This window comes from Podarcis cretensis (assembly GCF_951804945.1).
Source record: "Podarcis cretensis genome assembly, chromosome: 9".
In the NCBI taxonomy this organism is placed as follows: domain Eukaryota; kingdom Metazoa; phylum Chordata; class Lepidosauria; order Squamata; family Lacertidae; genus Podarcis; species Podarcis cretensis.
Genome location: NC_137178.1, coordinates 52,922,255 through 52,945,119, shown reverse-complemented (window position 1 = coordinate 52,945,119; position 22,865 = coordinate 52,922,255). Strand labels below are relative to the sequence as shown.

The following is a 22,865-nucleotide window of genomic DNA, read 5'->3' as shown; positions in this document are numbered from 1 at the left end:
GCCTAGATTCCAGACATGCTTCAGTGACTTAAAAAAGGAATAATAGATGCACACCGTCAAAGGTCTCGTGTGTTAGATATTGTGGTTGTGGTATATACATTTGGAATGTTTGAAGAAAATCCACTAAAGCTCAGAGAATGTTTCATAATAATGGCTCACCAAACTGAACTTCCTTTAATAGTTTTTCCTGAGCCCTTTACCATTGAAAACAGAGATGATCACTAATTTGGAGTGCTGATTCCTGAGACTAATATCTAGATGACAAGAAAAACATAGTATGTTACACTTTTTATTAAAGTTTTACTATGCTTGTTTAGATTTAATAATGAAATTGATCATTACTCTAATTAGACCCTAAGAGATCTTCTGTCATAGTTGCAGAAACACAAAATCAGTGATAATGAAATAAGTAGAGAAAGAGACCACCATCTTCCACACTGCACCACAATGTTAACAGAAATGCCAAATACAGAGGATGAGTATGTCTGGGTCTGTACCTTAGTCTGGTAGGTGATGATCAGTGTAATTTGTATCAGAATTCAAAGAGCAAATTACCGAAGCATCTCTAGCTGTTCATTCAACAAAATGAATGAAGGTGAAAGGGAGAGAAGCAGAACTTTGCACCCCAGAACACTTTTCCCTCACCCTAAAAATCAGCAGAGATCTAAATAGGAGCTGGTGATACATTTGAATAGTTTTTCTTGACATTTGTTTGTCTTGTAAGAATTAAGGCGGCTGATTTTAAACTAGGCAAGGGTTTAGTAAGATGGTTGTATACTTTCTGTTGCACATTCTCCACATTCACTATTCCCCACATTTTTGTTATGTTTGTGCCACTCTTGTAATCTGTCCACACTCAGTTTCTAACTATGTTCACCTTCTCCACATGTTCCATTCCTTGCTGCCATTGATTTTCCTCCATTTCATCTCGCAATTCTGCTAAAATGATGCAGCCTCCTAAAAAGCTTTTGGATTATGTTCAAGACAATCCTCCAGGTCTTTCCAATGAGGTAAATTAAGCATGTTTCTTCTTTCAATGATTAAAACTCGGGAACAGCATACATCATGAGTTCTCTTTCGCTTGGTTTCTATGTAGTGCTCACAGACACAACACCCTATAAACAGCCCTTCTAATTAAGTACAATTATAACTCGGTTTCTTTCTAGCATCAGTGGAGGGTCCCTCATACGGGCAGTGGGGCAGCACACTGCACTCTCTTGTCCTGACTTGTGCATACAATACATACTTGCTTCTCCACAAAGGTCCATTCTGACTGCTGCACATGCTCATTGCTCTTCTTCTGACCTGTTCTGTGTCTTGTCGCCGCCTCTGTGCCTTCCCCTCTTTCTCTCAAGGGAAAGAACTAGGTGGTGTTGTTCTTCAGTGTGAAATTGCCTTAAGCAGGATGTCCAGGTCCAGTGCTCTGCTTATTTACCCTGGAATTTCTGGGATTTGCACAGTGGACACAAATCAGGGCACAGGGGTTGGAGTTTTGGTGGAATGTTGTTGCTGGTGGCTGCTCCCAGCAAGTCATGTTGCCTAAGAGTACAGCTAGGCAGCAGCAAGAGAGGGAGAGGTTGGTAGCTGGCATCTCTCAGCAGACCAGTGGCACATGTGAGAGGAATGGATTGGAGGAATCAAGACAAAGAAAAGCAGAGACTAGGCAACTTGGCAGTGGCCCCTCTCTCTAATCCAGCAGCATAGACAGTAGAAGGCAGTTCTCGTCATCTAGAGTAGACAATATGCACATCCTCCGATTTGAGAGCCTTGGTATCCTTCGTGTATCAGAATGTAACAGAGTGTAGCAGTATGAATATTTTACAGTTTAGCAGGACCAGAAAACGAGCCTTCAAAATGAAACAAACAGGACTGTTTTGATAATATTCAAATACCTCGATGATGTTCTCCGGGTACCGTTAACTTGCACTATTGTATATCTCCTTTTCACTTTTAAAAATAAAATTTGGTGATGATTTGGTGATGCATTTTGCAGCTGCAAATGACAGCTGCAAATCAGTTAGTACCTGCCCCCGAACAGGCAATTTATAATGAGCAAATTAGTTTGCTCAATGTCACAAAGATTGTGAAAACTGTTTTCCCTTGAGACATTAATTTCGGCAGGAAATGTATTTCCACCTCTCTCTTTTGTTGTCAGTTTAAAACAAGGCAGTGGTTTAAGATTTCCATGAGACAGCAAGAAAAGATAGGGACAGCATCGAGGGGGTGGAATGGGAAGCAATTTGAAGAAACATTTAAAATGCTGGATCATTTCCTGAAGCGATTCTAAATAGAGTAGCCACCATATTTTGCTCCTATCAAAATACAAGACAGATATGGAGGTTTCTGTATGTCTGAGGAAATCTTGAGGGACACTTAGTACCCTGCATTGCAGAAAGTTGGACTAGATGACCCTCAAGGTCCCTTCCAACTCTGCAATTCTATGATTAGCCAAATTTCTTGGAGATGTGTGGTTTTCATATCTCTTCATTGTTCATGAAATGCAGTATAAGCAACATTTGAAATTATTTGGGCGGTCGTATGTAGGCAATGTTACACATTCAGGCAAGAATCTTGGCTTAAGGAAATGTTTTGTGCATGAGATGGATGCAGGCTGGCCCTACCTTTAGGCAGAGTGAGGCATAGGGAAATGTTTTGTGCATGAGATGGATGCAGGCTGGCCCTACCTTTAGGCAGAGTGAGGCATAGGGAATAGCCACAAGGTTCTAAAGAATAGAGCAGTGCATACCATACAGCTTGCCGTTTCCCCCAGGTGGGGTAGACCATACTGTCCTACTGCAAGTGTTAACGTAAGATTCAGCTGCCTGTCAAATGAGCTTCTGGATATAGTATCTTAGCCTTCACTCCCAGCAGTAAAATGGAATTGGTCAGCCCTGGCTGCATGCTGATGCACAAGCAGTTAAACAAAACAGGAAAGGTATCACTTAATATTCATTTAAACCCAACAGGATGGTTTATTTCTCTTTAACAAATCAACCTTAAATCAAGGTTTGTTCTTGGTTTATGAATCCTGGCTTGTTAGGGAGAAACAAACCACTATTCTATATTGTTAAGTAAGCTATCACCTTCATTATTTGTTTATTCATTTCCATGAAGCAATGAAATTGGTGACTAAACTCACATCTCCAATTCTAAAGCTTTTTTCTCTGCAAACTCCACTGGAATAATTCTCATTTCATCATATGCTGAAGACACATTTCTTTACCTTGGTCTTTGATACCTGAGAGATGTTTTAGGACCTACCCTATTCTTTTTTGATAGACATTTGCTTAAACTGATTTTAATATTATGTTTTTATGTTTTTTTAAACTTGCCCTGGGACCTTATGGTGGAGGGTGGGTAAGAAATCTAAATACCATATTTACCAGAGTCTAATGTGCCATCAAATCAAATGCACACCTCAATTTTCAGAACCTTGAAACAAAAAAAAGTATTTGCTGACAAATGTAAATGTGCTATTGAATTCAATGCAAACCTTAATTTTTGCAACATAATTTGGCAAAAAAAGGTGATCATTAGATTTGAGTAAATACGGTAATAATAAATAATAATAATAATACACATAGTGTCTTGTCTCATCAGCATCTATTTCCTGATCAAATTGGTGTGTGTGAACTTTCTTAAAATGTTACACTTTTAAAGTGCATACTAAATTAATGTTGATCATTTTCTAGGTTTCAACTGCATTTCTATTATGTTCAAAGATACTACTTCTCTGCCTTTAAAATATGATCTTGGATACTTGTTGATAACGACTTCTGCATAACTTGGTTTCCAAGGGAAAAATTTGGAGATGTTGAAAATGTGTATGCTGCTTTGGTATTTTAGCTCCCATAGGAGGCAGTGATGGCCACCAACTTGGATGGCTTTCAAAGAGGGTTATAATAATAATAATTTTATTATTTACACCCCGCCTATCTGGCTGGGTTTCCCCAGTCACTCTGGGCGGCTACCAAGAGAACACTAAAAACAGAATAAGACTTCAAACATTACAAACTTCCCTAAACAGGGAAATTCGTGGAGGAAATGGCTATTGATGGCTACTAGTCACAGTGACTATGGTCTACCTCCACAGTTGGAGGCAGTAGGTCTCTGAATACCAGTTTCTGAGATCTGAAGGAGAGGAGGTACACTTAGGTCTTGCTTGTGGGCTTCCCACAGACCTCTGTGAAAAATGGATGCTGGACTAGATGGGCCACTGGCCTGATCCAGCAGGTTCTTCTTATGTACTTAAATATCTCTGACAGATCTTGTTCTCGGGTAACAGATTACTTTTGTGTCTTGTTACTGAGGAGGGACTGTAGCTCAGTAGTGGAGCTCATGCTCCACATTCAGAAGGTGCCAGGTTTAATTCCTAGCTTCTCCAGGTAGCAGGTGATGGGAAAGGCCTGATACCCTGGAGGTCCATTGTCTGTCAGAATGGACAAAACTGGGTTAGGTGGCAGCTAGCACATAACAACTTTCTTTGTTTCTGTGTTCTACTATACAATGCATTTGTAATGAATGCCAGTTGTGGTAAAAGACCTTGATGTCAGTAGTCAGCATGTTTAGGGATCTGGCAAGTGCCTGCAGATTGGCAGGGACTCACTGCTGACTGGATCCCCCAGAATAGCTACTAACACTATAAGAGGCAGAGCAGATTCAGCAGTCCACTGGCCTTGTCTCCTGCTGGGCTCCCAGTCCCCACTGTTAGGGTGGTGCACAGCAACAAGGAGGAGGACGGAACACAGGAATAGTCTGGTGCCCAGGCTCAATAAATTCTGGAGTTCATTCTGGGTGGGTGGTGATGCAAAATCTCTTTTGCCGTCTCTCTCGGCATAGCAAAAAAAGAAATTACTGAAGTGATATATAAGAAAATTAAAACGTAAATACGAATACAAGCTCTGCTGTCATTCGCCAAAAGTAAATGAGTTCACCCAGATGAAATGCAATAGCAGATTGCTTCCTATAATACATTTTATGTGTGATTTCAGCCTGACCTCCTGCTTTTCCACAAAGAACAGTAGCACAGTGTGAAAATTCTATTTTCAGTTCCTTGGGTCATCTCTGAAATTACATAGCCTGAATGTAAAATATGCTTAATATGTGAATGCATAGTTTTGTGCCCATGAAAAGATGTCCCTGGGATAACATGATTCTTTTTCTAGCTCCCACAAACTGTAGTACGATGTGTGTCTAATTCCAGCGCAAGCTTTCACACCAGTTAAGTGACTAGATTAAAAATAGTGTGTCACTAAGGACTGAACATATATTGACAAGTTTTAAGTATTTGCATTCCCAAAGGTCATTCGGCTGTCACTTCTTAAGCAACGGAAAAAGTCTTTAGGTTGGTGGGACCAACTCTGCTCTTAACATGAAGTTAAGAAGGTCACCAAGTGGCCGTGCAAGTTATAGATGTGTAAGCTATGTATACAGAGAATTTCAAGCTTTCTTTGACATTAATACTTTGGTAAGTAATTATAGGATATCTCAAGTCTCTCATTTACTGATTGATTAATGTATTTATCTGAGGTTTTATAGCTTCCACCTTTTAGCCAATGTAAATCGTATCACCTATCATTTTGGGAACAAGCTTAAAAAGGAACAGTTTGCTGCTTGACCTTTCAAGTATTAAATGAGGGACATAAAATTAACTTTGAAAGCTGCCTCACTTCTAATTTTTCAAGCTTCTCTTGGTGTGATAAATTATGGTGTTCCTATAGTCATTGCATAGTGATTTCTTATGAATTATACCAGTGAAATCCCATATAAAAGGCTAACTGTCTTGCTTGTTTGTGCCTCCAGACTTCCTTATATTACAGTCCAACAGATAGAGGCTTGGGCAGACCTTCTAGGTAAGAATAACTTTGATCAATGAAAGCGGGGGGGGGGGGGGCTGTACAGAGACTTCAAGCTCATCTATAGAGCAGCTTGCATTTGAAAGTAACTGGACTTGGTCTTCCTCCTACAGGAAGACATTTCCATATTAGCCTTTTTGGGTAAAGCACAGACTCCACCCCTCCCTATTTTTGCTATGCCCAGACTGATATGCATGTTTCTGGCTGGGACTCCTTACCTCAGTACAAATCTAATAATCTGTTCTTGTCCCTTTCTGTTTGAATATGAAGCATAATTTGTCCTGATGCTCCACACACCATCAAATTTCCCTCCTCTCTGTTTTCAGCATCTCCATCGTAAGATTTGTTAGTGTGGTTAAATTGTTTGCATTCTCATTTTGTGTTGTTTTTCAAGTGCCAAACCCATGAAGTGAAAGGATGTATGTTGCTGCTAGCCATGTTTATCGTGCATTCAGATTAAGAATAATGTAATCACCAGCTCTCCATTAGGCTTATGTCAACTGTCTGTAAATTATATAGCAGCAGTAGAAGCCTTCCTTCTTGCCTGGAAACCATGGTTTTGGAAAATGCTTTGAATTTATTAAGGTACCCCCTAATTGGAAGTGAAAAACAGTCAGGTTACACTGTCACTATCACTGGACTTGTTGTTGTTAGTGTCATGCAGTGCTTCAGGAAGCATTCTGTTCTTCAAACATAGTTTGGTCATTATGTTTCACGTTTTCCATTCAGTTGCTAAACTGCAAAGAGATGCTGTAGGGAACTGGAACTTGTGTTGTATTGTTTTGTGTTCTGTCAAAAAGAAGAGTCAAGGCCACAAAGTTGTCAACCAACAGACCCCAGCTCTGATTCTTGCCAACTTAAAAGAGCTTGAGACATGTAAACAAATAAATCGGGATCAAAATGAGATTGTTGTCACACTATTTGGGCTAATCATCTTGTTGTTTGGTTTTTATTAGTAGTATGTAATTAAGTCAGCACTGGCTGATGAGTACATCACTGAAGTTTTTTTAACGCGTCCTGTGCAGTGACATTCATACTGCTTATTTCCTTAGTTCAACAAGTACGGCAAGTGACTACAGGAAAAGAAGGAAGTCTGAGCCAGCAGTACCTCATCAGAAGGCACACAGTGATCAAAATGCAAATCGGGCTAGTGTGGGCCATACAAATACGCAGAGCACATATTCTACACTTAGGAAGCCTGTTACAACCTCTTCTCCATCGTCTCCATCAAAAGCAAAAGGTAAGAAATTAGCACAGTTGAAAACAGGCTACGATGTAATTATACAAACATTCCTTATAAACTGCAAAATATTGTTGAGCTGTTGATGGATGCTGAATGCTATTAGATGGTTAAGCATTCACTGATCTCTCAAATGTCTACAAGCAAGAAGTCAAAATTCTGTGCTTATATTTATATTCATCCTCTGGGGTTTGGGTATTTTAAAAAGTTCTCTATACGAAGATTATTGTGTTTTTTGTTTTTTTAAAATGCAGTCAGCATTTGTGACTGTAATGTATGACATGCCATTTAATTGCATTTCTTCTGTTGTCTGGACAGAAAAGAATGTTCTATTTTTGAAGATATAAAGAATGTTATACCATCTGTCATACACAAGAGTTTGAATGAGGACATGGATCTCAAAAATAAATGGGGGCACACATTCCCCCCCCTACATACAATAGAGACCTCCTAGTAGGCTATGGCCATGGATACTAGAGCATTATAACAACCAACTCTCATTTGTTCACTGTTAAACTGAATCCATCATAAATCTTACCAAGGGTGCAGCCTCTTAAGGAAAGGGAAAGATGGTTTAGAAGTGTCTAGGTTAGAAGTCTGTCTCTACATTTCTTGCTATGCCTTGCTATCAGTTTCTGAACAGGATGTGTGGTTCGACTTGCCTGATTTGATTGCCCTAAAGAGGTGACATGATCACTGCGTATAAACCCATGGATTTTCATATGGTCAGAAATGAGACAGTCTGGTAGACTTGCTGGAAACAGGTGCTCTGTCCTCCCACCGCAACCTATAAAAACATTTAACTGTTAGTAGAAGCATGAGATTCTATTTGCTGAACCTTTAGATTTTAACAGTGCAATCCTATACCTGTCTACTCAATCAAAAGTAAGTACCATTGATTTCAATGAGGCTTACACCCAGTAAGTGTGTAAAGGATTGCAGCCCAGGGTCTAATAAATGCTTAGATCTGTTTTTCATCCCCTATGCTTTGGTAATGTGTATCTTACATTAGTGCTTAATGCTAGGTTAGGAAGACTAACTGCCTTCTCTCTGTTCTTTCTGGCATGTGCTGATTGTCTTATTTCCTATCTGCTTTTGAATCTGTTAATTTCTGGCAATGTCTCTTTTTCACCATGCTGCTCTGTGGATTATAAAGGTGGGGATATTAGCAAAGTGTGTTCACCCCTTTCCAGTTACTCAGTGCCCAACTACAGCAGCTCAAATGAATTAGATTACTGTAGAACCTATGGACAGCGCTTGGCTGTGCCAAGTGACTCAAGAAGGGCAATCAGCTACAAGAATGGCTGGCAAATGTCCCGTCAGAATGCAGAAATCTGGAGCAGCACGGAAGAGACTTCCTCTCCCAAGCGGAAATCTCGCAGTTGTGATGACCTGCTAGCAGATGATCGTTGTAGCTTTCCTGACCCACAGAATAAATCGGAAAGCATGGTGTCTCTGTTATGTGAGGAAGATTTGAAAGGTGGCTCCACACTTACCTGGGCTTCGCCATACGCTTCTGAAAGCCGTGGCTCCAGTCACTCACGGGCACGTCATAGATCAGCACATGATGCTCCTGGCTTCCTGAAAATGTATAAGAGGATGCACCGTATCAATCGGAAAGACTTGCTGAATTCTGAGGTAATCTGTTCTGTAAAGTCCAGGGTATTGCAGTATGAAAAGGAACAGCATAAAGACCTGCTGCAGGGCTGGAAAGACCCCTCTGCTGAGGAAGTGCCCAGAGACATGGTGCCCAATAGAATATCTGAATTTGAAAAGCTGATTCAGAAGTCAAAATCAATGCCAAATTTAGCTGAAGAAGCACTGTCAGCAGTAACCCTCCTCGAACCCCCTAAAAATGGCTTCTGTACAAAGAGACGGTTTTCCATCGAGTCGTTGCTAGAGGAGGAAAACCAAGGCAGACATGCTACTCAGGTACAACGGAATTACAAATCTAAAACTCTGGTGCCAATTCACATTGAAGTGACTAGTGAAGAACCTCAAAGATCTAATCTGGACTTTTCAGACAGTGACCAAGATGGGGTGGTCTCTGACCTCAGTGACTTTATACAGATAGAAGGCTCTTCCTTTTGTAGTGAAAGTGATTTTGACCACTTTTCCTTTACGTCGTCGGAAAGCTTTTATGGATCGGGCCACCACCACCACCACCACCACCACCACCATCATCACAAGCATCTCATCAGCTCCTGCAAAGGGAGGTGCCCAGCATCGTACACCCGCTTCACCACCATGCGAAAGCATGAAAGGGCTAAACAGGAAACTACCCCAGAAGACCCTAGAAGACAAGACTCGGACTCTGGCCTCTCTAAGATAGCATTCCTAGTCAGCCCAGTGCCTTTCCGGAGGAAAAAAACGGCAGCCCCCAAAAAGCAGGCTGAAAAGACTAAATGCAAATCAGCTGTCTTTGACGCTCTGGACTCTGCGCTTAAAGATATCTGTGACCAAATCAAAGCAGAAAGAAGAAGGGGAAGCTTGCCTGACAACAGCATCTTGCACAGACTTATTTCTGAGCTGCTTCCAGACATTCCCGAGAGGAATTCCTCCCTTAAAGCTCTTAGGAAGAGTCCCATGCTCCAGCCTTTTCATCCACTGCCTCAAGATGGTGCTATTCATTGCCCTTTGTACCAGAACGAATGTGGAAGATTACCACTTAGTGCCTCTTACCAAGACATGGAAACAACCAACAGCAGCAGCCAAGAAAATGATAGTGCACTATGTTTCCAAGGTTGATTATCTCCTTTTCTTTATGCTTGTGATTGAGTCATCCACCCCCTATCCTTTCACTTCCCGCCCATTGTCATTGCATTTATATTGTGGTTTTAGAAACAAATTGTTTGTTGTGCAAAAAGTCTTAGGAGTGAAAGGCTCATTGTTGAGTGTAAAATTAAAGCTACCTGTGCATAGAGATGCAATTATCAGATCTTCATAGGCTTCTAAAATAGTAAAGTTGTGGTTCATAATGGAAATGAAGGTCACACCTTTGAAAATCTGCTCCCGAGGAAGTGATGTAATTTCCTCACCCAGAGTTTTTAAAGGTAGGAAGATGCCTATGATCAGGGCAAAAATATCCCAATAAAATGCATAAGCAGTAGACCATGGGAAGCTATTAGAGAAGCTATGTTGTGCAATAATAGCATTAAACAATGCAAGAAAAGCTGCTTTTTTAATTGGTTCTAACTAGGCTCACAAAGAGTATGCACAGTTATAGCTGAAACGTATTTTTATGTTGCTCAGTTAACCCTCCCTTTTTAGGTAAATAGCATGTTAGACCCTTTAAGAGAAGTGTCCATTGTACAACTATTCATTTTTGAGGGTGGCAAAACTAGATCTCTTTAACTATTTTAAAATGCCTCCATTCAGATTTGAGAGGAACAAAGGCCAGAAGACAAAGACAAGGAGTATTGATAGCTATTTCTAACAGTTCCATCTTGCATAACTTAGCTTAACTTCCCATTTTAACAACAACAAAAATATGTTGGTATATATTAATTGCACAGAATACTATTCTGAGACATTCAACTTTACAATGGCCTGTTTTATACATAACACTAATCTATAATTTAGCACTATGTGCACAAGCAGCAGCAAGCCTCAGGCTTGTGCACTCGCCCTCCCTTTCTCCAAGGAAGAATTTGGAAACATCCATTTTTAACTAACTAGTTTTCTCTTGGATCCACGCTCAGTGTGTGCTCTGGTTAGTTTAAACTACGGGTTGCTGAAACAACTGTAAGCTGTTAGGTGAGGAGGCTGAGCAGCCTCAACAGAGCTCCACTGCCCCTCCAGATCACAAGAAGACCCTCCCTGGAGCCCAAAGAGCACATCCTCTTTAGGCTGTGGGAAGGGTCTCCTCACAAGCCACTAGGACTTTCTGAATGCTCTCCACTTATGTGCATATTCATTCCGTAAGCATCTATCCTGGGGGTTTTCTTTCTAGAAATAAAAGTAAGGGTAGGGATGATCTGAGTTTTAATTGTGCAGTTCAGGGAGGAGTTTTACTCCTCCTCATAGGGACGTGGGTGGCGCTGTGGTCTAAACCACTGAGCCTCTTGGGCTTGCTGATCAGAAGGTTGGCAGCTTGAATCCACACGATGGGGTGAGCTCCCATTGCTCTGTTCTAGCTTCTGCCAACCTAGCAGTTTGAAAACACACCAGTGCAAGTAGATAAATAGGTACCGCTGTGGTGGGAAGGTAAATGGCATTTCCGTGCGCTCTGGTTTCCGTCCCAGTGTTTCCGTTGTGCCAGAAGCGGTTTAGTCATGCTGGCCAAATGACCCGGAAAGCTGTCTGTGGACAAACACCGGCTCCCTTGGCCTGAAAGCAAGATGAGTTCCGCACCCCACAGTCGCCTTTGACTGGACTTAACCATCCAGGGGTCCTTTACCTTTTACCCTGCCTTTTACTCTTCCTCATCTGTTCTACCACTGTAAATTGCCCCCAAATATGCTCTTTTGGGAAATGGCACCTTCCTCGGGGAATAGGAGCTGTGGGAGTGATTTTCAGTGAGAAAGTGGCTCAGAGATAGATGTTGCAGTTGCAATCCTAGTTGTCTAGTTCTGGACTTATATAAAAGAGGAATGCATACTTATTGATAATCTGAAAAATGCCATGTAGTTCACCTTTCTGTGATTGTGGCATGTATCCGATACATTCCCTTGCATGTGGTTCCATATTTAAAATCTTATGATTCATTGCTATGCTTTTCTTACCCTTCGCATCCTTAATATCTCATACTTCTGTTCCTTTAGTTGCTCAAATCACTGTTGTACAAGTTAGAATTAAGGTGCTCTGGTTCTGCTTTTGCTCTTTAATTGCTCAAGTTCAGTTTTAAAGCATAAAGTATTAGTGGAAGAATTTCCCAGAGTTCAGTTTTTAGCTTCTGTTTGTCCTTTTCATTTGTTGGTTTCTATTTTTTTAGCCCCAACTTGCATTTTGCATATAATTTAGATGTAGTGCCCCTTCAAATAGAGCCCAACGGCTTTATTTTTAATTAAACTGAATTTCACAATGTGGCATCTTATTTTCAGTAGACCAGGAGTCTCCTGGGAACTATTCTGCTTTCACGGATGTGGGTCGATGTGCTCCAAAGGAAAGAAGAGGAACTCCAGAGAGAGAGGTATTTAAAAGAAAATGAATAATTTAAAAGAGTTTGAAGCCAAAATAGGCATTCTCTGTAGTTGTCACTGACATTTATAAAAGTCCACTGTTTATCAATGGTACTTTTTCTTGTCCAGGTGCTACAAAACAGGTACCATATATACTCACGTATAAGCCGACCCGAATATAAGCCTGCTTTCAGGCTGCTCGTTCCGCTGATGACAACAGCGGCAAAGGCGTAGGAGGAGGAAGGAGCAGCCCAAAAGGACCCTCACTCGAGTATAAGCCGAGGGGGGCTTTTTCAGCATAAAAAATGTGCTTAAAAAGTTGGCTTATACTCGAGTGTACATGGTAATTTATTTGCCAACACAATGGAACTAGGATGGAAAAAGGAAAGGGAGAAGATAGCGAGATTCTGGTCCCCAGCAGTCTTGATGTTGTCTCTGAAGGCCTAACAACCTGTAATGTTAAATGCATGAATTGTGTCTCCATTGAGGGGGCTCCATTGACATATACATATATGTGAGATTGATGATTATTTGTCACTCTCAACAGTGGCTGGCGTGGCACGCTAGCATTTATGGAGTAAGGCTCACCCTCAGGTTCCCATTGCACATTTGATACTCACAGGTACCAAATTAAATAGGTGCCATACCATGCCTGCCAAACATCCCAATTTGAGCAGGGCAGTTCAAATTGGGAGCCTTTGGAAGGGAGGTGGGCAAGGGCAGGCAGGTGTGAAAGGAGAGGCAGACAATGGAGAATGGATTGGTGGGGCGAGAAAGACTAAAAAGGATTGACACGTGGTCCAGAGATTGACAATTGGGGGGATCTTTTAATCTGGCGTATATATAGGCCACAATCATCGGACTCTGGCCTATCTGTGACTCCTGATTCCTTAACACCCTTTAATCATCCTGTTAAAAAAAAGTTCATCCTGATTTTCATCCCCCAGATGTTGGAAAGTATGCCATGCAGTTAAAAAGCAATATAAAAGTCTCTTAAATAAGTTAACTGAATAATAGACAGATCATTTATAGCATAAATGCTAATAAGAGACATTGGAGACACTATTATTTTAAAATGTTAGGCCTTTTACTTAAGGGCTTACATAAAAAAGATTTTTAAATGGTTTCCTTCTTTGCAAAGTTTTCGACATAACATTTAAATATTTATATTAATGTAGACTCATTTCTTTCCCTCCATTTCAGAGACTGCCAGCTAGAGCAGTATATGATTTTAAGGCTCAAACCCCTAAGTAAGTATTAGTGACTGCTGTTTTTCCTTTAAAAATTATTATGTATGTTGGAGCTGTTTGCAGAGGAAACAAGAGCTATATGTAGGACTTTTAATTGCTCTAGATGAGTCTGTATATTAGATGTAGTTAAACTATTGTGGGCTAATTGTGGGATATTTAAGCATTCTACAATATGCAAATGTTCAGTCATTTAACTTGAATGAGTCTCTGCAGTGTTTAACTGCAAAATAATGCATAGAATCATTCTCATGAAGTATTCAGCTATATCAAAGGCATAATAAATTTTAGGAAACATAAAATGTTACTGGTTTTTAAAGCTGAAGGGCGATATATATTGTTAGTAACTTAAAAGTCATTAATTTCAATGGATTTACTCTTAGTTGGATAGCAACTGATAACTCCCCGTCACAATACAGGAAACAGTTTTAAAGTGAACTATGGATATTTATGTGCGATACTAAAAGTTCATTTTAGCTCCATTTGCACAATGGCAGCACATGAATGGATGCTGCTAATGCAAATACAGTGGTACCTCGTTCTACGAACAGTCCTTTTAACAAACTATTCGCACAATGAACTCTGCAAAACCGGAAGTAGGTGTTGCGATTAGTGAACTTTGCCCTGGAAGACGAACGGTGGAAGGGCACCGGTGGTGGGAGGGAAAGCGTGCCTCGGTTTAAGAACACTTTGGTTTAAGAATGGACTTCCAGAACGAATTAAGTTAGTAGACCGAGGTACCACTGTATGGTGTTTTTTCCTGCTTGCTTGTACATTGTAACCAATATTGTTCTTTTACATTCCTGTTCAGCAAGAGAAATACAAAAATTGAGGAGGGAACCAGAATTAAAGAATGACTTGCCTTTTCATAATAGAAGGGTATTTCTGTTGCATAAGAAAATTTGTGGTTTTTGTTTGTTTTTTAAAGGCTGACATTTTCAATAGCACAGTACCAGGATTCAAAGCAGAAAGTTTCCTGCTGAATATCTGTACAAAACGTTTTGAATTTAGGCTATGTTAATTATTCAAAACATGACTTGAGTTAACCATAGTTAGATGTTGTATATATACCATGCAAACCATAGTTAAAGCTGTTTCTATATCTCCTTCCTTGCAAGGGTTGAGCATGTCTTGCTGGTTATTCGCTAAACATGCCTTGCAAACTAAACCATGTTTGAGAACTTAAAGCAAGTTCTCACAGAAAAAAGCATCATAATTGTTTTTATGTTTGCACTAGGCCAATAACATCAAGTAGGGTTTATGTGCTCATGACTCTCCTTCCACAGACATGGAGGAGGAGGAGGAATAATAATAAACATTCAAATCAGATCTCAATATAAAGATCATTTGAAGTACAAAAAATCCAAACAGCTAGCTTAACATTACTGTTTATAAATATCTGTTACAGGGAGTTATCCTTTAAGAAAGGCGATACTGTCTATATCCTCAGGAAAGTGGATCAAAACTGGTATGAGGGCGAACACTATGGAAGAGTTGGGATTTTTCCAATTTCTTACGTTGAGGTTTGTGTGTATTGCCATCTTCCCCCCCCCCCCTTTCTGTGTTAGCTTTACAGAGTACTTGCGCAAACTGAATAGACTGATTTAAAGCAACCACCATTCTCTTTCCAGAAACTTCTTCCCCCCGAAAAAGCACAGCCAGCAAGGCCACCACCCCCAGCACACATTGCAGAGATTGGAGAAGCTGTTGCAAAATACAATTTCAATGCAGATACAAATGTGGAACTGTCACTGAGAAAGGTAAGCAATGACTAACAGCTTCTTTGTCAAGTAAGCATTTAAACAGTATTGTTATTCAGAACTAAAATTACCTGAAGTGATGGAACGGAACGCTACTGTTTCACGCTGTGGCTGGTGAGATTTGTGGCTCGTCGAATAAGGAAACAGGTGAAAAACAAGAGACTAGCCAACTTTTAATAGTACCTAGTGTTTCACACATATTTGAAGTGTTCAAAATAATTCACATACACTGTCTTGCTAATCTCTTTAAAAGGGTCCTATAAGTTAGACGATATATTGTTTGAAATAAGTGCTGTTGCGCTCAGGTCCTTCCTGCTTGGAGACCTTTCATAGGCGCCTGGTTGGCCAATATGAGAACAGGACTCTGGACTAAATAGCCCTTTGGCCTTATCTAGCAGGACTCTTCTTATGTTTTTACATGTGTCTCACTTTTTCAGTGTGTTACAGCAACAGTGGAAAATTAAAAATACAATCATATAAATTGAATGAAATAAATAACTAGAAACTGTCTCCACTAGTCAGAAAAGTTGCTGTAGAGAGCAACCGGGGGGGGGGGAGGAATCATTTTTAAAATTATCCTTCTGGAATAAAAATCAGGAGGAACAATTCCTCAATTCCACATTATTCTCATTTTGTGGTTGTGGGCCATTCTGAAAGTACCAAAACCCACCTGGTTGAGGTGAGCTTTGGGGTTGGAGTTTTCAGGCTCGCAACTCTCGCTCTTTGTTACTACACTACCTTGAAAGACCTGAAAGATTGGATGGTAATGAACATGTGATGCTTTGTTGAGGATTATCACATCTAAGCTTCCAAGTTTTCCTTTCCAGGGAGACAGAGTAATTCTCCTTAGACGGGTTGATCAAAATTGGTATGAAGGCAAACTACCAGGAACCAACCGACAAGGAATCTTCCCTGTGTCCTATGTGGAAATCATAAAAAAGAATGCCACCAAAGGAGCAGATGTTTCTCCTGTTCCTCCAATACCCCAGAGTTATTCCAGCGACAGAATACATCATTTAAGTTCAACTAAGGTAAGGAGAACTTTGATCTTTTCAAACATGTCTAGAATATTCCTATGCACAGACCTCGAGCCAAATTAACCAGAGGAATCGGTACATATTTATTGAAACGATCAAGCACACAGCACTACTACACTTACAACACTTTCCTCTATGAAAACACAAATGCATAGTTTTTTGTTTGCAGTATTTATATATAAAAAAGTTCTCCCCGTTGTGTTACCTTTATGTTTTAAAAAATGTTTCCTTTTTGTTTTTTAAAAAATGATTCTCAGAGTTTGTTAGCACTAACCGTATTAAAGCCAATGGAAATCCACTTCATTTGCTACCGTTTATTGTAAGCTGCTTCCACTTCGTCCAGTTTCTTGCTCCCGTAAATGCAATGTGGATTGGTCAAATTGAAGGTTCCTCTTTTCACGTGTATAAACCTGTGATGGGGAAGAAGTTTGGTTGAGTTTTCAGGTTAAGGTGAACTTACGTACTTAATTTGCACTTCCCAAAACAATGCCTAAACAAAAAATGAAGCTATCCTTCAAAATTCACACTTCTCTGAATTTTGCCTTCTAGTTTGCCAACCAACTGATGTGTATAAAAATATGTATAACGGGAGGAGATGTGCGTAGTAATGCAACAGGCAATAATTATACTATCGCTTAGTAGAAGTGGCAGCAACCCACAGGTAGCTTTGAATAGACTGCCTTGGTGCTACAGAGGCATGGGCATCCTTATATAGAAATGTATGGTGCCAGTGCTGTGTGCATTTCACTGTCCTTTTTGTTGAGGACCTGCGTGGGCAGCAGCAACAGTTCATCAGAAATTATTCTGCAGTCCACTGATGGATCACAATCTACATCCTGTCCATCAAGCTATGTTTCTGTCCTAAAATCATATCTCAAATCTCCAGCTCTTGTAATGTCAGATGTTGAACAAAAGAGGATTAACACTATGATAAACTATTTGAATGTAAGGTGTTACTGTCATTGTGGTGTACTATTAATTGCAGTTTCTCCAACATTTTAATATGTGCAGGTTTCAGTAGGGTATTTGGCTAGTATACAGTTGCAGCTAGCAATTGATGGACACTCTCCACCTAAATGTTTCATAACAAAAGAGAGAATAGACTCTCTTACTACTACTACTACCACCACCACCACCACCCACCATAAAATCTCTTCAATCCATGAATATATTGGATTTTAGTGGAGAACTATCACTTTATGTGTCATTGTTCATAATATTTTCTATGTATAGATGATTACTAGAGGGGTGCTAATTGAAAAAGCTTTAACATTTTGCAAACAGAATTCATTTTCTCCCTCTCTATGTGTCCAAAACATATGTCGACTAGCAGTTGAGCTCTTTCCATCCCCACTTCTCTTCTTCTCTTCTGAGCACCAAAAATATAGTTGATGAACTCTTTTAATGTTTACCATGTAATCAGTTCAAATCATCCTCAAACCCTGAGGTTCTCATATTGTGGCCTACAGATCACTAGTGGTCGGCAAGCTCCATTTGTGTGGTCTACACAAAGGTTATATTTCAGTAGAGATCACATGTACTTGGCCCTGCACCTGATTTTTCCTAATGACTGAGGTCAAGTCTCTTTTGACCAGGGACAGATGTCTCAAAATAGCAAGGCTCTGGCCTATGACTCATGATCTTCATTTTTTTAAAATGCTGTTTACTTATTTTCCCCTAAAAATTACCAGTTAAAAGGACTTTTCTCAACCTCAGACACCTCATTTCCACAATACTGCACTGGTGGTGCTGAAGAGCTAAAAGGTTGTAGTAAGTAGTCGTCTGAGGCCCCCAGTAATCATCAAGTGGTCCCTAATAATGATAAAATTGAGGACCATTGCTCTAACTGCATCACAGAGAAAATTATGAAACTATTTCCTCCTTGCTCACTTGCCCTTTGTCAGAAGAGCACAGAGAAGTGTGCACAGGCCTGCACACACCCTCCCATAGATCCAAATGCCCTACTTGTCCCCACAACCATACATACCAACTGGTCCAAGCAGGAGTAGCCTGTATCATGGAAAGAGAAGAGTGGGCCTATGGGATCTATATATGGCTGGCGCCCATACTGGCTGGGTATTTTTCACTGAGACCTGGCTGAGAGCAAGCCTGGAAGAGAAAAAGAGAATAAAGATTTCTGTCAAGCCTCCTGCTCAAGGGTCGCTGAAACCTCTTCCCTGCAAGACTGTTCCTCAGAGTGGCATCCTGACACTGTGTCACCCCAGCTGTGGCAGCAGGGTTGAAAAGAATGGCAGTTGGCTACCAGCTATCGCAAGAGCTCTGTCTCTCTCTTGCTGTGCAGAGAGGGAGAGGGAGGGGGAAAGGCTAGTGTGAGGTAGATAAAACCCTCGAGAGCTGCTGCCTATCAGTACGGAAAATACCACGCTAGATAGACCAGTGGTCTGATGCTGTATAAGGTGCCACCCTTTACCCCTAGAGTTGATTTCAATCATTCCAAGAATTATCTCAAAAGTTTTTCTTTTCTTTTCAAATGAAGGATTAATTTTGAGTTTTAATAACAAAAACTACATTTTCAGTATTTACTGAAGCAATGGATATCTACCGATGCAATATACGTATGAATCCCAACTCTTCCCGTTGTTACAAAAAGGACCTTTATTTTGCCAGAAGGAAACTTCAATCAATATTTAATTTTACAATATGATTCAGCCAATAAGGATATTCAAAATATATGGCTGTGTGTGTTTACAATGATTGTCTATGATGTGCAATAAGTAGCATCGGAATGCTGTATACTTCCGAAAGACATGTAATTATACGTCAAATGCAGTATGCAGTTGTATTTAAAATGTTTCTGCAAAGTTTCCATGTCAAGTGATGATTGCCCAGTTGGTGTTAATATTCACTAGTATTTAATAGTACCCCAATCTGAGCTGCATTTATATTTTTTTGACAGCACCACTCTGCTCTAAAAATAAGAATAGCCATGGTTTGGGGAATTCTGGCAATAACATTTGGACCGTTAGTCATAGGCTTACTAAAGGACAGTAGAGAGAACATAACTCTCATGGATCATATTCACTTCATGAACTCAGTGATTCAGATCTGTCTTGATGTTTGACATTTAAGCTCTGGGCATGAACCTGATACAGTTTCACTTTTCAGATATGCTTTCTGCTCTTCTGATTCATGTGATAATGATTTCAGACATTTATGCTCAATGAAATAATATCCTATGACCAGGAGATGTCATAGGGTGTGTGTGTGTGTGTGTGTGTGTGTGTGTGTACACACACACCTGAGCCCATTGCCTTTTTTTACTTTGTTTTAATTTCTATGCTTTCCCTTATTTCTCAAGTTGGATTCCAAAGCATCATCCCCTCCTCTCAGGTACCGATCCTCTCCTTGTCCAGATTCTAATAAAGGGAATCTTCAGGCTGTCACTGATGAATGGTTGTCACTGACTCTTGCCGTCACACCTTCAAGCACACCTTCCCCAACTCCTCCACCTTTTCCTAAACTCTTTCTTTCTGATTTAGAGGAACTTGGCACTCTAGCTTTGACAGGTCCGCAGAGCGTGCTGGGGCATTCAGATAATATCACTCCTCAAGTAAAGCATGACCATTTTGTTCCAATTACCTCACCAAAGGCTTCCCACTCCTTCCCTGAATCTCCAACTTCACCTCAGCCATTTTCTTCATCTGCCTGTAAATCACCTCCTCCAGCAACCTGGTTTCATGACAGCGTGCGTAAGCCTGTTACCAATAGTGTAAATCTGCACGAAAGTAAATGTAGCAATTTCAGAGAGCTGAGAGGAAGCCCCACCACCAAGGAAAGGAAAAATTTCTCACAAACAACTCCGGAAGTTCAAGGAATAGCAGGCCCTACTCTTGTTCTCTCCAAAGAAGACCCATTATTCAGAACCCTGACGGAGACTGACGAACCAGAAGAAGAAATCTGTGAAGAGCTGCTAGCGATAATCCAAGGGGGCCGGTCAAAATGTAAAGATTCAGGTTTCTACAGGCGTGCCCCTGATGTAACAGAACAACTGGCAAGGCTTCACATAGAGGAAGAGCTGAACCATGACAATTTAGAGTCACTCATATCAGTTAAGAGAGAACCTATGATACCTTGCGAAGGGGACAGTTCACCAGATACTAAAAAAGAGGTATTTAAACTTCTTAAGATAAACTCCGACATTCTCATCATGAATTCAAGTCTTAACTTTCCGTTGTGTGTGTTTCTGCCTGCATGTGCCTTTCTAGTATAAACTGCAATATTTTGAGAACAGTAGAATGCACATTAACGCACAAGCCCTCTCTCCAGTTCTTTTATTTTGGAGATGGGAAGAAATGTCACATTGTAATTTAATTTACCCTAACTGAATAAAGTCTCTCCTTCCTTCCTTCTGGAGCTAGCCGCCATTAGTTGCGGCTGTCATCAGGAATGAAAAACCATTGGTTGCTTTGATGGGCACTAAGTAGTTTGGCACAACTCCTGGTCAAACTAGAAGACATGCCAATGTGATCATACTTTCCTAGGGAGGAAGGAGTGTAAAATCTGTCACCCCCATGCAATTTCCCCAATACAAATGCTCCACCACCAGACCACAGTGGCCAATTTGCCCCAGAAGGGGAGATGCTATTTGTAGCTATACCATCTCTTCTCCTATGGCAAACAGAAACTTCTGGCTTTTAATAGATAATTAACACCTCTCCTTCTACACACGGCACTGATTCAAGTCGCACCACCGTGGGATGCTACTTATTCAGAGACACACACCTTTAACATGCCATCTAGTTTTGTCTCGAAAACTTTACAGTAAGTCATTCAGGAAATGCCCATTTATTTATAGGTCACTCTCTTATTCAGAAGTGACCAACATGTCCTCCGGATGTCATTGGACTAAAATTCCTGATAGCCTCAGCAAGCATTGCCAGTAGTCAGGTAACAGTAATCCAACAGCATTTGGAAGGTACTGCATTGGCTACCCTGATCTAGTTAACTTGAACAATTCCTCATAGGTTTCTGATATAAAGGAAGCATTACCCAGAATACCCATTAAAGTTAATGCTGTTTTATACTTTATACCTACACATGGTGTGTATAACACTGAATTCCTTGAAATGTGAGCAAGCCACAAACAACTTCTGCTTACCCCACCACATGAAGGGTGAGGGTAGCCAGTTTTACACAATCATTGAGCACAGAGCTTTGCTTAATAACAAAAAAGAACCATCTAGCTTTAGAAGCTGCCAACTGGCAGCGGTTGAGTCTGGCCCCAGCGCCATTCTAATTAGTCCCTGGTGGTTCTACTGAATTTTAATCAAGTTGTCATAAAATGTTTCCCACAGTTTTACTCATAAGAAAAGGGGGGAGGATTTTTGGCTTGTAAGATTGTCTTCCGTCTAATGTTACATCTCTCTTAAGAATTTGTATGTAGCATCCCAGCTGTGGAACCAGCCATTTATAATGGCCTGCCCAGTGTTTGTTTTCCAGCATCACCACTGTGCACACACAGGCAGCAAAAACAGTGTGTCTGTTGTGGTCCCTGGTCACTTGCATTCCGCTTGAAGGGTTAGACTTGCTCCCAACCGTGTTAAAGCCTGAACCTGCATGGAGTGATCAGTTTGCATGACAAAACATGCTTCAGGCCCTTTTCTGAGAAGCAGAATATGCCTTCACCACCTGAAAGAATACAAGCATTGGCTATCCTTGTCCAAGAGAGACAAGGGCTGCAATCCAGCAAACATTTTCCAGGCATACTTGTTAACTCTACATGCACAAGCCTTTTCTTTTCCTCCCTGACCTTCACTGTAGACTGCTTTCTAAATGTGGGAGCATTTAAGAAGCAGCTTGCTGCACTGTGAGGTGCAGGAGCAGGGACCCACTATGCCAGGAACAGGGAGCTGCTATTCAAGTAAGCAGATAGGAAACAGTCCTGCTGAGCACAGAGATTGATCCATGTATTTCCAATAATTGCATTGTCCTATATGTACTCAATTAACCCTACTGAACACAGCAATGGGTGGGAAGGTTGGGGGTGTCTCATTTCCTTTCACTGGTGGTGGTGCAGTATTCCTCTCTCTGCTTTATTGCTCCCTTTGTAATTGCTCTTCTGCTCAATTACTGTCTTTCTTTAAATGTTTAAGCCAGCTTCACTTCCCTATGAGACGCAAGCACCTTCCACCTCTCCTTCTTGCCTTGCTTCCAGTCCTCCATTTCACTCAGCCAAAACATCTTTCTCTGAATGCGTTTCTACATCTTCCAAGCCTGCTGTCACCCACTCACCCCCTCTCCTTTCCAAACTGTCATACAGACAGGAGAAACATTCGCCAAAATTAAAGGTAACAACAATATCTGTTATAATATGAAATGCTGCATGCCTTCTCAAAAATGCCTGACATTCGGGAAGCCTGGAGGTTAACCTAATAATTTAAAATCAGATTTGATGGTGACTAACATTTAATGACATAAGCATGCAGTCAAGATCAAAACGTTGTAGCACCAAGTATTTAAATATACACCATTCACCAAATACTCCAATCTTCAATACACTGGTGCAACTGAGCAAAAGTTATGTCACTACTGAAATCAGTGCATCAGAATTAGGACATGCCAAACAATATATATATATAAATCAGC

General features: G+C 40.6%; 1 protein-coding gene and 1 long non-coding RNA gene across 38 annotated transcripts in view; one reads left to right on the top strand and one right to left on the bottom strand.

The window, feature by feature from the left end:
- Positions 1–22,865, bottom strand: part of LOC307223768 — a 106,335-nt gene that overhangs the window by 24,936 nt on the left and 58,534 nt on the right. Inside the window, exons 4-7 of the long non-coding RNA XR_013842258.1 lie at positions 17,948–18,368; positions 16,534–16,669; positions 8,592–8,676; positions 7,634–7,882 (exon numbers count right to left, since the gene is read on the bottom strand). This is a non-coding gene — a long non-coding RNA (uncharacterized lncRNA). The remainder of the gene's footprint in view (positions 1–7,633; positions 7,883–8,591; positions 8,677–16,533; positions 16,670–17,947; positions 18,369–22,865) is intronic.
- The window catches only part of SORBS2 (sorbin and SH3 domain containing 2), a gene marked incomplete at its 3' end in the record, with an annotated part of 187,956 nt that overhangs the window by 150,696 nt on the left and 14,395 nt on the right, over positions 1–22,865 (top strand). For 19 of the 37 annotated variants that reach the window (XR_013842222.1, XR_013842223.1, XR_013842224.1 and 16 more), the window contains 11 exons: positions 954–1,010; positions 5,803–5,852; positions 6,908–7,095; positions 8,252–9,838; positions 12,138–12,226; positions 13,419–13,465; positions 14,871–14,985; positions 15,094–15,222; positions 16,050–16,253; positions 19,579–19,610; positions 22,373–22,567. Coding sequence is in view for 17 of the 37 variants with exons in the window: in XM_079989975.1 (XP_079846101.1) it covers positions 954–1,010; positions 5,803–5,852; positions 6,908–7,095; positions 8,252–9,838; positions 12,138–12,226; positions 13,419–13,465; positions 14,871–14,985; positions 15,094–15,222; positions 16,050–16,253; positions 19,579–19,610; positions 22,373–22,565 (2,691 nt within the window). Of the gene's footprint in view, positions 1–953; positions 1,011–5,802; positions 5,853–6,907; positions 7,096–8,251; positions 9,844–12,137; positions 12,227–13,418; positions 13,466–14,870; positions 14,986–15,093; positions 15,223–16,049; positions 16,254–19,578; positions 20,389–22,372; positions 22,568–22,865 lie in introns of those variants that run through there. The other 18 variants (XM_079989964.1, XM_079989959.1, XM_079989966.1 and 15 more) reach the window with 8 other exon arrangements.